Source organism: Typopeltis vanoorti, chromosome 16 (assembly GCF_054136105.1).
Source record: "Typopeltis vanoorti isolate ZY-2024b chromosome 16, IOZ_Tvanoo_1.0, whole genome shotgun sequence".
Lineage (NCBI taxonomy): Eukaryota > Metazoa > Arthropoda > Arachnida > Uropygi > Thelyphonidae > Typopeltis > Typopeltis vanoorti.
In genome coordinates, this window is record NC_143564.1 from 35,881,772 (window position 1) to 35,897,806 (window position 16,035).

At 35.9% G+C, this 16,035-nt stretch overlaps 1 protein-coding gene across 1 annotated transcript in view; it reads right to left on the minus strand.

Annotated features, from left to right (window-relative positions):
* Nucleotides 1-13,461: 13,461 nt before the first annotated feature.
* Nucleotides 13,462-16,035, minus strand: part of LOC150097950 (uncharacterized) — a 357,533-nt gene continuing 354,959 nt past the window's right edge. The window contains exon 22 of the mRNA XM_090406633.1: nucleotides 13,462-15,864. Within this exon, the coding sequence (XP_090262759.1) occupies nucleotides 15,680-15,864 (185 nt within the window). The 3' untranslated portion in view covers nucleotides 13,462-15,679. The remainder of the gene's footprint in view (nucleotides 15,865-16,035) is intronic.

A 16,035-nucleotide genomic window follows, 5' to 3' on the forward strand; every position in this document is an offset into this window, starting at 1 on the left:
AGTAGTACTACACTACTCTAATCGTTTACCTAGTGTCACCTGCCAACCAACATTGGAAGAAAATTACGAGTATACTGTAGAGGGAGTGACTGCCGATGAGGTAATCAATAACTTCTATAAAAGCTAAATAACTTTCTCAAAAACATCTCGTCTCCACTAAACAGAGTTGTGGTGAGAAAACCAGTAATGAAATTCATCTACCTCTTAAATACGTGCAAGCATCAGTGTTGGATGCTTAGGAAAATCTATAACATTTGGCAGGTAAGTGTGGAGAAAAAAAGATTTGAAGGATAACATCACGAGTAATGAAGAGATCGGCTAAAATATCACATATTAAATAAAATGCAATTTAATGGTAAACCCACACAATATAAGTTGTTCATCTTACAGCAGAATATTTCTGACAATGGGTAATAAATTGAGATAAATGACACTTATTGATATCGAATATAAAGGACATCAAATTCATTAAAATGTAGGAAGGATTTCAAAGAGAAAAAGGAAAGAAATAAAGAAAGCCAATAATATTTTATTTTTACTTTGGTCGTTAGATTAGCTAGTGCTGCTAGTTTAGTCCATTTAGATGACACTGAAGAATAACTGATGGTACTTTTATATTTTTAAATATCATTAAATTCGCTAATGCCTTTTATTTCAGTATTGGGCTTAGGCCAGGAAGATTTAGCCCCAACGTTTTTTTTTTAAATTGAAGGGGAAGTTCAATCTCCAGCGGTTGAATCAGAGATAGCAGACCAAAGCTGAACACTAATTACTCTGCTTGGAAAGAAGTCAAAGAAGACCCGCATGGGCACGATGCTATATATCGAATCACGCGTTTGTAGCCAGTATAAATTGTAGGTTTACGTTGTTCCGAAATCACTGCAGTGTGTGTGTCCAGGTGAAATGGCTGCGAGAAGGGACCTAATAGCGTTTGAAAGAGGCATTGTAGGAGGATGTCTGTTGCAGGTCTATCTATTTGGCAAATTTTTGACAAATTAGGCCATCTCAGGTCAACTATCAGTGAATCCATATTGAGATGGAAGCTCACAGTCAACTGCAAGTGCTAACCGTAGTAGACACCACACTCTTCTCGACTTTCTCTTCATCTCTTACCTCCTATATTCTCATCACCTATTACTGATCTCAGTAGAAAAATGTCTCTAGTTAACACATCAAATTCATTAAAATGCAGCTCATCTTTTATACATATTTATACTTCTCTCAATACTTCTCTCAAATGCATCTCACTCATGTGAAACTTGAAGCTCTTCTGCTCACACAGCTCTGATAACATACTATTCTCTCCTAAGTTGTCATTATCACACCTTGGCAACATACCTTTCCAATAACATTTATATTTCACTATCCTTAACTACTGTATCTCCAGATATTCATCTTCACTAAAAACTAAAAATCAGCTAATGCCTTTTTGTTCCCGTATAGGGAGTAGGCAAGGCCGTTTTAGCCCTATCTAACCTTTGGAGACTGAGTGAGCTGTTTAATCTCTACTGGTAGCTAATCAGAGATAGCTGGCCCACTGATTAATCGGTATGCAATGAAGAACGCAGCTAACAAGTGCCGCCATCTTGTTGTCCCTAACACAATTTTCTCTCACATCCAATCTTGCTCTCTGGTCCGAAAAAGCGTAGTTTGCTCTCGCAGTTATTTTCTTCATTCTACCGGTTAGTGTGGCATTTACTGGTAATCATAGTCCAACATGTACCATGTAACTCGCACTTATTTCGCAATTTTTGAATAAATTTTGTCAATACAATTTTTTATTTGTTGTTGATACTTATGGGATTCTTGTACAAAAAAAATAGTTCATGTCTAGGGCTTATTATTCCCATCATTGCTAATTCTCAGATGAAACTCTACATGATTCTCAAGCCAGTCCTCTAATTAATCATCTTACAACTCTCTTGGGACTCAAGTGCTTCTCCCTGACTTCAGATTATACCATTCTTTCATCTGCTAACACATTCAGATTTGCTTTCTGCACCATGTTGTATCTCCTTGTCTTCCTCTCCATTTCTTGATATCTTTCGCTACTATTCGTCCATTCTCATTAGTGATACTTCAGTTCACATGCAGTATATAATCGCTCATGTCATATATTTGGCTCTTCTACATGGTTTACTTAGATCTATTCTCCACATTTATTACTCACCCTTCGAGCAACAGCCTTTCTCAACCTCACACCAAAATTATTTAATTGCACTCTGTTACTCTTAAGCAGTTCCATTAAACTATAAATTTATCCTGCACATTTTACATGGATGGGATTATCATAATAAATAAGAACATGCCCTTTAATTTTTGAGAAGCCATCTTAGTAGTCGTTCACAAACTTAAAAAAAATGGTATTAGGAAATCCTTTAATCATAAAAATTGATATCCATTCTCATATTTCCCTTCTTTCCAACCAAATACGTTGCTATTACCATATGAACTCTTGGTTTCTTACTCCTTGTATCCAATTTCTCAACTCTGCTCATTCTTCAGAAGGTGACTGTAGTGCAAACCTTCCAAGTTAAGTTGCTTAAATTATTGCAAAAGTAACTAACGCAGTGAGGAATTGTCTATTGGCTGTGTTCATTTGTTCTAATAAATTGTGATAAAATATTTTATTGTACAGTATATTCCATCAGGAAAAATATATGCCTCTGAGACCAACTAACTCATCTATAACCATCAGCAAAAAAAACCAGTTAAGTTTCCATTAATTACCGAAGCACAAAGATCATGGCGACTATATAGGCCTTTAGACCAAATGCAACAATGCTCACAGAACGGGATTCGTTGATACATATGCCGAAAGATGGCAGAAGTCACAGAATTTTGCATGTTTCTAGTGTTGAAATAGTATATACTAATGAGTTAATCCACGAAATGGAGAAACTTAAAAGAGGAAGCCCATTTGTGCATAAATATAGAACCAGTTAAGTGCAAAACAGGTGTGTTATGAGAATTGTTAGATAAACATTAGAACCCATACCTCTGGAAAGAGCAGAAAGCATGACTATCCAAAACATGGTTGGATATGAATATATCCAACCATGTTTTGAAAGAACCAAAAGCTGTAAACTTTCATTGTTTCCAGATGGTAGTCATGCTTTCTGCTCTTTCCAGAAAGCATGACTATCCAAAACATGGTTGGATATGAATATATCCAACCATGTTTTGAAAGAACCAAAAGCTGTAAACTTTCATTGTTTCCAGATGGTAGTCATGCTTTCTGCTCTTTCCAGAGGTATGGGTTCTAATGTTTATCTAACAATTCTCATAACACACCTGTTTTGCACTTAACTGGTTCTATTTATGCACAAATGGGCTTACTCTTTTAAGTTTCTCCATTTCGTGGATTAACTCATTAGTATATACTATTTCAACACTAGAAACATGCAAAATTCTGTGACTTCTGTCATTTTTCAGCATATGTTGGATATATTTCACAACTAGTTGTTCATAACAGCTAGTTGTGAAAATTCTCAATTCTTTTGTGTGTCTTTCTAGATCTAAGAACAAGAATTGATTACGGATGAGAATTTTTAAGACGAAGAATGGAAGAAACTACAGTAACTGATATTTGGGGTTTTTGCCCAATAGAGTACGTAAGTGTAACGATGAGTTTTTAACACTTCGCCGTCAATATGGATGAATTACATAACTCTTCTACACTTCGTATCCATCGCATATTTTAATAAAATATCAATAGTATTACAATTTGAATATGGACTTCGCATTCATGGTAACTTGGACGTGTAGCATATATATATGTCCTGGCAGGTTGGGTGGTTAAACAGGTGAAAGACGACACATAACATAAGTAAAATAATGGACATCTGCCTCTTGATTGGCAGTTTGATGTGAAGTCATACCTCTATCTACAAAAGAATTTGCGTGAAGTGCAGAGAGAGGCAATGACTTGTCAAATTGCTCAAGCGCCCCATAAATCATAGCATACTATCTTTTCGGCATGTTGCTATGCACTAAAAACTAATGGATTACGTTAAGCCAGTTTCTTTTTAAGTAAACAGCCAGATGTTGATAGATGCAGCAATAAAGAGTCGAGATAACAGGCAAAGTATTGCCTGGACAAACTACAATAGAGAAAATGATTTTGAAAACTGTAACAGTCAAACATGTAGTAATACTAATATTGAAATGTTAATATATATATACTCATATACTCAGATTTCTTGCGTTTAAAACTAGCAGAGTAGTAGTATACCCTGTGTGTAAAAACAGGAATAATCATTAAAAGTTAGGATACTGTAAATATCATCCTTGTGTGTGTGTGTATATATATATATAAACAAACAGGTGACATAAGAAATTCTCTCATTATACGGTACCTCTGCAGAGTCTAAAGACCCATTGTGGGATATCCAAACTAATTTCTACACAGAAAACCAATCATACCTCTCTTTAAACTCTTTCACCATCAGAAAATTCAATTATCGCAATATCCACTACAGTGATTCATTCATGACTCCCCACGACAAAAAATAAATAAAAAAAAGTTCTCATATCCCTACTCTCAAACGCAATACAACTTCCACGAATTATAGTTCTCTCTTTGTATATTGGCTGAATCATAGCTTTACAAAGAGGGATAACTACTCTATCCTTACTTGTGAGCATGTTTTTCAACATCCAAATGAATCTTTAGAACAATTTTATTTTATCAACTTTCGCAATATGCGAAAGTTGATAAAATAAAACTATTCTTTTTGAAGGCATGTAATATGAAGACTTGAGTCGGACGTACCTTCATCTCACATGACGTTCCAGTTAAAACTACATATATTCAACACGGTTGGGATCAACTTTGTGGAGGCCAGACTAGTGTGGTGACATTCACGTTCACTGTAACTACACAGTTTACAGCATCAGTCTTAAAACACTGCACTTGGTCCTGCTGAAAGACAGTGGTTAGTTCCATAGAAGCGCCACAAAGTAAGAAGCCATGCATTGTCCAAAAGTTCAGATACCTCTCAGAGGTACCACAAAGAGATTTAAGATCAAAGCGGGAAAAACAGGAGACGATATCATCACACCGCTACCTCCAATTATCAGATTTAAGGTTACTCACTTTAGTAAGAGGCGTTCATTGAACACACTGTAGCATACTAGGTAGAGTATGTAGGAAAATTCCTCGCTTCCTATCACAGCTTTCACCTCCTACTATACACACACTCTCTTTGCACCACTGAAAAGACTACAAGTTGTTTGAGGTAATGTTGGGCTTGCATATTGCAGTCATACCCTAGAAACCCATGTTGTGAGCCACGGTTCTGAATGCTTTTGCGCATATTTTTATTCCAGTCGGTGCCATGAACTCAGAATTAAACGAGTCGGCTGCCGAATGGCAGTTTTTACATATCCTTTCTAGCACCGTACGGTCACATTCTGTGAGTATGGAGGATAATTCACTTCAGGCAAGAATTATTTTACCCGCTACACTTCCATCTCAGTATGGTACAACTGATTGTTGATATCGGATGGCTCAATTTGTAGAACAGATAGACCTGCAACATGCCATCATGTTGCAGGTCTATGCCTCTTTCAAACTCGGCCAGTTTCCTTCTCGCAGGTATTTCACCTGAACACGGTTGCACTGACTTTGTTGCATCATATTGTTTCAGTATAGACACTAATACATGCAACTACTTACATGGCATGAAGCACTTCTCATTGGGGTGTCTATTTACTTTTTTACAAAGTGTATGTTACCCTCTTGGAACGTTGCAAAGCTGAGACTTCGTAGATTTAACAAATTTTTCAGAGGAATTCTTATTCTTTTGGTCATTCACCTAGAACACAGGATAACGTGCCATGCATCCCATTATTGTATTCACACTGATCATTTTCATTATGAGCAACACTTGTTCATTTATCTCAATTTTTGATATGTATTGGCATAATTCCACCTAGATGATACACTAATGTGAAATGACCACTCAACAACTGAACTACTTGTTTTGCGACTGTCTCCTTAATACCATGAGCATTGTTTGAAGTCCTACCACGGTCATTTCTGTCCTCCCCTCTCACTTGCTACATAACCAAAACAGTCTTTGGGTTTATTTTGTCAATCTTAACTAATTTTCGTTCACAATCCAATTTGGACTTTCTTTTATTCACTCACTGTACTGCTTATGAGAATGCTGATCAACCGTTTTTATTTCTTTATATTCCCTCCATTGTTTTCTTTGCTTGCATCTAGTTTTACACCTTCACTCAATCGACACTTTTTAGCCTCCTGACATTATGTATATAGCTATTCATTAGTGTTAGTGGTCAGAGATTGTTGAAAAAGCAGTACAGGATAAGAAAGCAGTGATGAAGTGGACTAGATATGATGCATGAAGAGAAAACACTAGAGAAATAAGACAGGTGATTAATAATTAACAGGTAATAAAAGCTAGTAATTATGACAGGAGGCACCGTAGAGCAGTGCCATGGTTGAGAAGCTGCAAGGAAAGAATGTATCTTCTCAAGCCTGGCATTGTTCTACGATGTCTCCTGTCTTAATTACACTTTTACAGAGAATTCTGCGTTTAGCATCTTCGCAGAGAAAGTCTGCATAGTCATTCACAAGTAGAAATACAGCAACTATCTTGGTTATACACATACTTCTGATGCAATCATCAGATCCAAGACTATCAAACCCCTGGTCCGCTCTAAAATATGTTTAATGTAATCCCTTAGCAATATAACATATTGCTGTTCCCATTTTCTTCATCCAATCTATGTCCCCACACTGGAAGCCTCCCATAATTGCTTGGCTTGCACTTGTGATGCATAGCATCTTCCTAGTCTATAGCAGCAGTCAACAATATATACTTTGTCCTATTGGCCTCCATTTCACACCAGATGACCTGATATGAACGATCGTCCCCAGAGGCCTAAAATGCTCTAACTTGTAATTTTGGTGGTTGTAGTTCAACCATCACCAGCAAGACTCCTCTATGTCATATTCCCTGTATCCTTCCTAAAAGTATACCATTTACATTTTATCCCTGTAACTCATTTTCTGTTAACCAGGCCTCATATTAGACCTGATCCAAAATTTTAGTCAGACTATAATTTTGGACCAAGGTCAAATTTTAGCATTGGTCAGTAGCGCTGACCAATGCCAAAAACGATTATTCCTGATACTTCTGTCATTCGTGTACACGTATTTCAAACACAATCTTCTTATTGACTCATCGTGGTTGTTCTCGACTGTCCTATTATATTATATAGCAAGGAGGCAGATTCACAATCTTCAGTTGCTCAGTCTTCATTTTTGCACCTTTCAACTACTTTTTCATATCTTCTGATTGCATATTTCTTCGCTTTCAAATCTCGTTCTTGCCATAACAATCATCTTTCCCTTCTGCATAGTAAAAGCTTCGCTAACATTGCTAATGTTCACAACTGGCAAACATGCTTTTGTCACCTTCTTATTAAGTATACCTCTGATCATCCAATCTTCATACAATACTTTATCCTTCATTTCATTTTCTCGCAATATCATACTTCGCCCATTCGCTTTCTCTCATGTTTCGGAATGCTGTACCAGACGACAATCGTTTCTATAATCTATCTTAGCGCCCGTTAAGTGCTGTGAAGAATGCTTCGTAAGCGCCATTTTTCACTTCATCACTCAGATTACTTTCAGCCACGTCTTCAAAGATCATAGAAGTCAGAACAATATACCCTATATCAAATTTCAATCAACCAAAAGAACAGGCATGTTTCAAATTTCAAAACATACAAGCTTTAAATTAAGTAATGGGGGGGTATGTTTTTTTTCTTCTTCTCAGATTACGAAAAGCCTTCAACTCAATACTTACGTAAAATGGCTGAAGCTTTAAAATAGATAGAAATTAGATATTTATGGTGGAGTTACTGAGCGAGCACTTTGCAAAAGTATATCATCCAGGTGGTGACATTGAAAAAATAAAGGAACCATTAGTTTATACGGGAATTGTGGTGAATGAAGTGGAGGTGAATAGTCTATTACAGAACCTTAATGTGAATACATCTGTGGGATTTGATGGTATACCGCCACAGGTCTTGCGTGAAGCAGTTAAAGAATTATCACTGCCCTTGACCATGTTGTTTAATCAGTCTCAGGTCTGGTTTAGTCCCGAAGGTGTGGAAAGAGAGGAAAATAGTTCCATTGCATAGAGGAGGATCCAAGACTACGATTGCAAATTACCGACCGATCAGCATATCAGGAGTCGTTGTCAAGGTCTTGAAGTAAGTACTCGAGGGAAAAATATAGGAATGGATTGATGAAAATGAGATAATGTACCGGGTACAGCATGGTTTTGTGAAGGGTAGATCATGCCTCAGTAACTTGCTCAAGTTTTATAACAAGGTGACGGCAGAACTGGATAAGGGAAATGGGTATACAGTGATACTGCTGGACCTGGCAAGTTTGACAGGATACCACATGGAATTCTAATCCATAAACTACAACAACCTATATATATATATAGGGTTGGTGAGATGGATAGGTGGGTGGTTGATGGAGAGATATCAGAGTAGTTTATTCAGGAGTAGAGTCCAAAAGACGGCCTGTGACTAGTGGTGTGCCGCAGGGTTCTGTTCTTGAACCACTGCTGTTTAATTTGTTCATTAACGATATATAGGGAAGGATCTAAGAGGAACAGTTCATTTGTAGGCTGATGATGCAAAGTTGGGGAGGGCAATAGTGAATGCAGATGTCAAAATCTTGGAGGACGACTTGGGTAGATTGGAGTTCTGGGCTAAGGAGAATGGAAGTCAATTTAATGTGACAAAATGTAAGGTTGTGCATTTTGGGGTGAAAAGATTAGCAGCAGTATACCACATTGGTGGAACTGTACTCCAGGAGATTCATGAGACCAGGGACTTGGGAGTGTTGGTGGAAAGAGAGATGAAGTTTAGGGAGCACATTGCAAAAGTAGCTAAATCAGCTCAACTCACTTGGTTGTTGTAAAATAACTTGGCGAGCAGAAAAGCAAGTTATTGTACCTCTGTACCGAGCTTTGATAAGACCTAATCTCGACTGTTGTGCCCAGATTTGGTCACCTAAGTTCCTTCTTGATGGGGAGGATCCAAAGGCAAGCGACTAAGATGATAGCAGGTCTATGGAATGAACCGTAAGAGAACAGGTTGACGATTTGTGGGTTGCAGAAACTAGTTGATAGGCAGAAAAGGGGGGGATATGATTGAAACATTCAAATTGCTAAAAGAATTCTATAGGATTAATTCAGAGGATATTTTTGAGATCAGGACTGGTGATGGGAGAACTAAGGAACACCTATGGAAGCTGGGAAAGAGTGTGGTTAGCAAGGGTGTTAGAGCTGGGTTCTTTATTTTTAGAGTGGTAAATGAGTGGAGTAATCTGCCAGTCTGTTGTGGGTGCTATGACAGTGAGCGAGTTCAAGGCAAGGTATGATAGATACTGTGAGAATGTCGTATAGTTGTGTTTACATGTTTATTTAGGACCTCCCTCCATAGGTGTAAGGACTCGCTGGAGTCGCCCGTAATAATAATATTAAGTCATCCATGCGAGGTTCAGCAGTAATAAATTTAAATGGAAAAGAAAAATAAAAAAAAGCAGCAGAGATGAAGACCATCGCACTGAAGTTATTTGCTACATCTTGAATATGTTTATGAGAAATTTATCTCTAAGAAAAGACGGAATATTGATGAATACTTCAGCAATAATCCGCAATTTTCGTCCAAATTAGTCTATTACTTGTAAGCACTCTAATATACTGTCATATCTAACATTTTGCTCTAAGGCAGTTCTGACACTGAATAAATCCACTTATTTTATTAATCTCCCTATGGGTCTCTTTTCTGCCATCAAATCAAACACCTGTTTTGCTAACTTTCCTCACCCATTCCAAGTGGCCATACTACCTTAGATTATTAGTGCTGCTGACACATTCTTGAATGCTAACATTAAGTTCCTTTCTAAAATTTTAATATAATTCTGCCATTGATGCAATCACTTCACTTCCGTAATTTTTCTCAGAACCCTGAGATCTGTAGTCTCTGGTCTTTGATCAAATTTTTATTTCTAACTCAACTCTCAGATCCATAACTTGAATAACTAACTTAAAACTGGTTTGAACACTGTCTTGGATACTACTAGTTTGGTGTTTTAGCTAATTTCTTTTTCCATATAAATTTATTCAGCTATCATCTACCATACCAGCTTTGCTTATTCTATTGTCTATTTCCACATTTAACTTGCCATCTTCAATAAAAATTGGCTAAATAGGAGAAATATTTTATTTGTACTATAGGATCTCGATTCAGAATGCAGCTGAAGTTATCTATGTTCCTGCCTATTTTCAGAGTTCTGGTCTTTTTATTGCTGATTTTCATATCAAATTTGATACAACTGTTATTCAATTTAAAGAATCCTGGAGACTTGCAATAGATGTGTTTAGGAGTACATCACCTGCATAAAGCCAATATGCTAAGCAACATCTCCAATTCTAATATCAGACCATCAGACCAAATGCCATTTTCTTTCATAATGTAATCCATATATAGATCATAGGTTTCCAAAGTGGGTGCTGAAGCCTTTTAGGGGGTTATAGTGGGATCAGAAGCATTTGAAGGCTTTCAGGTGGCACTTCATAGAAAAAAAAATCGAAAAATCAGCTAACGCTTTTTTTTTTTATTCCCGTATACGGGGTGTAGGCGAGGCCATTTAGCCCTATCTAACTTTTGGAGACTGAGTGGGCAGTTCAATCTCCACTGGTACCAATCAGAGATAGATGGCTCAAGGCTATCACTAATTAAGCGGTACAGTGAAGAGAGACGGTTCAAATGTGCCGCCATCTCGTGGTCCCTAACACAATATATTTAATTTAATTTCTGAAATAATCTGGGTTCTACGGTCGATTTTGAGTTTCCGGGAGGAAAAACCCGCTTGCCCATGACAGAGATCGACTAACTCGGGAACCGGTCGAAAAAAGTCTTAGAAAAATTTCCTCTAGTCGCCGACTAAACTCGAAACCAAGTCTTCCTTCGTGCGGCCAAGCGCCGTGGTGTGCAAACGCCACGTCCACTGAGCTACACAGACTCCGTGGCTCTTCATAGAAGAAATTTATAATATATATTTAAAAATTAGTTATTTTCGTGATTTTGCAATTAGATAATCATTTAAAATTTAAATATTTAAATATTGCATTTTAATGCATCTTATGCCCGTCTTACACGATCGATTTTTTTTTTTTTTTTTTTTTTTTATCAATTTTCTATTTCAATTATTTAATCATTTGAAAATTTACCATGTCATATAGAAATAGATGTCAATTTTCTATGTCAATGATAAAAATAGACCGTGTGTAATAGGGGGGGGGGTTTACAAAATTTCTGTCTTGCAAAGGGGGGGGGGGCGGTGGCCCGAAAAAGTTTGGGAACCTGTGATATAGATGAATAAGAGTGGATATAACATGCATCCTTGTCCCTTGCCTTACTTCTGATTTTATATCAAACCATCTTCCTCGATTTCTATTCTAACTGCTCACTGACAATTTAAATACAGATGTATTGCTCTGCATAATGCTCCATTCATCCCATATAATAATGGCCACCTTGTATGTCTTTCCAGATATACCCACGATTTCACCTATGTCTTAAAGTGAAAATTAATCTTGACAGCTTATTCTCCACAATCTTTCTCAACCACTTACAAACAAATGGTACTATGATAGCTCTACTCTAATCATTTCATTGAAAATATGACCTTCTGTCCAGGTCCTCTGAATTATCATTCATGGTGAAATCTCGTCTACTCCAGTGCCTTTCCAAATAGTTCTTTGATGTTTTTTTCCTACCATCAAGTTTATGTACATAAACATATCTATGTATTTCTTTTTATTAGAAGTCAGGCTAGGGTAAACTATTAACAAACCATTTAGATTTATCTTACTTTCATGTAGTTTCAAGCAGCTTGTGTAATGTGCATGTTTTCCTAATGACCACCTTGAAACAGAGATCAAAAAACGTTGAAAGTTTATTTTTCACTTGGTTAGACTACAATAAATTTAGTTTAATCCTTTATCCAAGTGTGAGCAAACAAAGTTCGTGCATGAAAGTATCTTCAGGACTGGGTTAAGGTGGTAACAACACCAGGCAACTCCTTGCAAAGGTGGAGCAAGCTAACATCACTCCTATCTCAGTATCTCCCATCTCCCATAATGCAAAGCACATCTCCTTGCGGATATGTATAATATGCATTAAGGGAAGGGCCACTACCCAGACTAGTTTCGACCTTTATTGAGGTCTCTTCAGTGGAAGCCAGACCCAAGTGGAGATACCAGGCAGAAGCATTAGCAAGGTCCCAGCCTTGAAGATACTTTCAGGCACAACCTTTGTTTGCTCACACTTGGATAAAGGATTAAACTAAATTTATTATAGTCTAACCAAGTGAAAAATAAACTTTCAACAACTCTCTCTAAATCCAGAGTTATTTTAATAAAAAGGTAGCACACCGTTTGGCAACTCCTATAGGTAGAGATGACCTTGCTAATGCTGCTGCCTGGTGCCTCCACTTGGGCCTGGCTCCCACTCAAGACCTCAATAAAGGTCTAAACTAGTCTGGGTAGTGGCCCTTTCCTTAATGCATAACATTACACATATCTGCAAGGAGATGTGTTTTGCATTATGGGAGATAACTGAGACTTTTGCAAAGAGTTGCACCACCTTACCCCAGTCCTGAAGATACTTTCAAGTGCAAACTTTGTTTGCTCATACTTGGATAAATAAAGGATTAAACTAAATTTATTATAGTCTAACCAAGTGAAAAATAAACTTTCAACATCTCTCTAAATCCAGAGTTATTTTAATAAAAAGGTGGCACACCCTTTGGCAACTCCTATAGGAAGAGATGACCTTGCTAATGCTTCTGCCTGGTATCTTCACTCAGGCCTGGCTCCCACTGAAGAGACCTCAATAAAGGTCAAAACTAGTCTGGGTAATGGCCCTTCCCTTAATGCATAACATATCTTCAAGGAGATGAGTTTTGCATTATGGGAGATAGAGATAGGAGTGGTGTTAGCTTGCTCCACCTTTGCAAGGAGTTTCCCAGTGTTGTACCACCTTACCCCAGTCCTGAGGATACTTTCAGGCACAAACTTTGTTTGCTCACACTTGGATAAAGGATTAAACTAAATTTATTATTAGAGATCAAAAACATAGAGATATTTTCATAATTACTGCGACATGTTTTTATCTCCTTAAATTCTTCACATGGAGTACCCATATATAAATAATCTCATGTAAGATAATTGAACTATCTGGATATTGCAATTTTTGGCTTCTTTGCTAGTTTTTATATTTCAGATATAGATTTTGTTGCATTTTTCATGTGATCAGTCTAAGATTTGAATATTACAGAATCAGTAGGTCCATTCCTTTTATGTTCAGATTGTGAAATAAAATTCTCAACAGTGATAATCCAAAAAAATGTATTAAATTCAAAGTATATAAAAATGCAAATTATCAGACAAATACATTACAAAACGATTCTTACAAAACATACACATATTAAAAACAAAGTTTAATAATTAACTTGAACAGTTAAATACAACCAAAAGCACAATTAATACATCAATGTTACAAGAATACATATCACACAGTGAAGATAGAGAGGAAGATGCAATATAAACACACACACACACACACTAAACGAAACAATACATAGATCATTCTTAATTGACACTGTAAAATTCAAACACTAAATGGAAGGAAGAGGGAAATTACAGGTCTTTAACTATTTACATGTTTGCAATCCTAAGTTTTAATCCTGTAAGACAATTCTTACAATGTCTAAACAAGTAGAGAATTCATGAAAACTTTAATCATTTTAGGATTTGTAACCAAGAGAAGTAAATTTTTAAACCAAATAAAGTTTAAGATTATTTGTTTTCCCTACTATTAAATTTACATTTCTAACTGAATTAATCACTGGATAGAATACCAAATTATATTCTGATTCTGAATTAAATAATTACTTTTTTTTTATTTTAGAATTTTCTATAATTGCTTTCTAAACCCTCTAAATTGGAACACTGACGCCCCCCCCCCCCCCCAAATGGATGGAAGAGGTAAAAAAATAATTGTTTTCTAGCTTAGAAGAAAGGAGAGAGAACTATGCAAAAAAACAACTTCGTATGAAGTAAAATACTAATAAACAAATAAATTCAGAATATTGTCAGCAGAAATGAACCTTTGTCAACTCAAAGTGATATATATGGAAAAAACATGCTCTATATTTACAAATCAAAACAAGAAATTTATCAATGTAAACTGTTTTGCATAATGATTGACTTCATTTAAAATTTCCTTTAAGACTTTCCTTTAAAAGCAAATTAAGTTGTATTTATCCACTTATAAGAAGTGCTTATACTCAAGTCAGGAAAGTTCACAGGTATTATAAATGAATATTTGATGAATCAACTATGGAATACTAGTTCGAATCCATCTCTATTTATAATTGGATTTTTGAATCCACGTAGGTCCAGTGATGACAATGACAATATTATACTTGATAGTGAAAAGATTATCAATTTAAAACAATTTGTCCACAACCTACTTTTTGGTAATTAAAAACTAACACTGAGGTCATAAAAATTTTACTGTTAAAGTTAACTAGTAACATCACCTGTAAAATTTAAAAAGTTATTCAATGGCAAGAGCATTCTGATAGTCATATCAATTATATCCTAAAATGATTTTTTTTTTGATGAATTTAATATCCACTTGCATGCAAGCTAAAATTATTTCCGACATCTTCCAATTGAAGTTAATTGCTTTTTTCCTTTTAAAAAGAAGACATTAAAAATTATGTTGCATGGTTAATACCAAACTTTGACTTTTTTGGTAACTGCTTATCTACCAAAAGCACATTTGGAGGGGAGAAAAAGTAATCATTCATTACATTATAACCTCTGTAATCTGAAGTCACTTATTTTTTTATCGCCACAGTATCTAAAAACAATAGTTAAATTACTATAACTATCAATTAAGATATTTACATCTTCTCTGCTAGCAATATTCATTATAGTAATTGCTATGAGATTTCTATAAATTTGAATTTCAGAAGACAGAATCAAGGAAAAATAGAAAAATGTAATAATTATTTTCTTGAAACCTGTCACTCCCTAAACAATCATTTCCACATTGTCAACATGATGGTACAAAGGACAAACAACAAATGTGGAATAGTAAAACAAACAGATACCATACAAATAAATTACTAAACAAACGTTTCATTTTTATCACTTGATAACTGCTACACATCACATAGTTCTTGTGATTTGAAATTAACGCAAAAAAAAAGTAAAACATACAATGAAAAATCCCACGTATTGAGTTAAGGAAAAGGAACTAAGGCAGGAACATATATATCAGCTTTATTATTTTTTTTGTGTGAAATTATTAGTTAAATAATTCACGACAAAACCAATTACCACATAAAATAGCATTGTCAATGATGTCCATTTAAAATTTGAAACATCAAATATGACTAGTTAGCTGAGTGTTAACAGCTAAGTACAATAAAGTTACCGAACTAAGGAATATGTACAATTCCAGCAGATTACCTTCATTAATCTACTAAATAAAACACAAGATACAATAGGTCTTATTTTTGGTTGTTCAGAAAGCTTTACTGTGTTGGAGTTGCACTGATGTATGAAGTCAAATGAGCAGGAGTCCCTAACATATGCTGAGCTGGCATCTGAGTTGGTGGTGATGGAATAACAGAAGGTGGAGGTGCTAATACCGGTGCAGTACATACACTGGGTGCTGCTGAAAGAAGTTGTGGTACTGGGCTAGAGAGTGACAGGAAACCTATGAGAAAAGTATTATTATTATTATTACCACCCCAAGACCTTATGGAGTCAAAGACTCATCTAGGAGGTACTTTTATCACACACACACAGCTCATTGTACCTTGTTTTATACACATTCAAACTCTTTGCAGACCATATTCTCAGGCAAGGCATTCCAATCATTCACAAC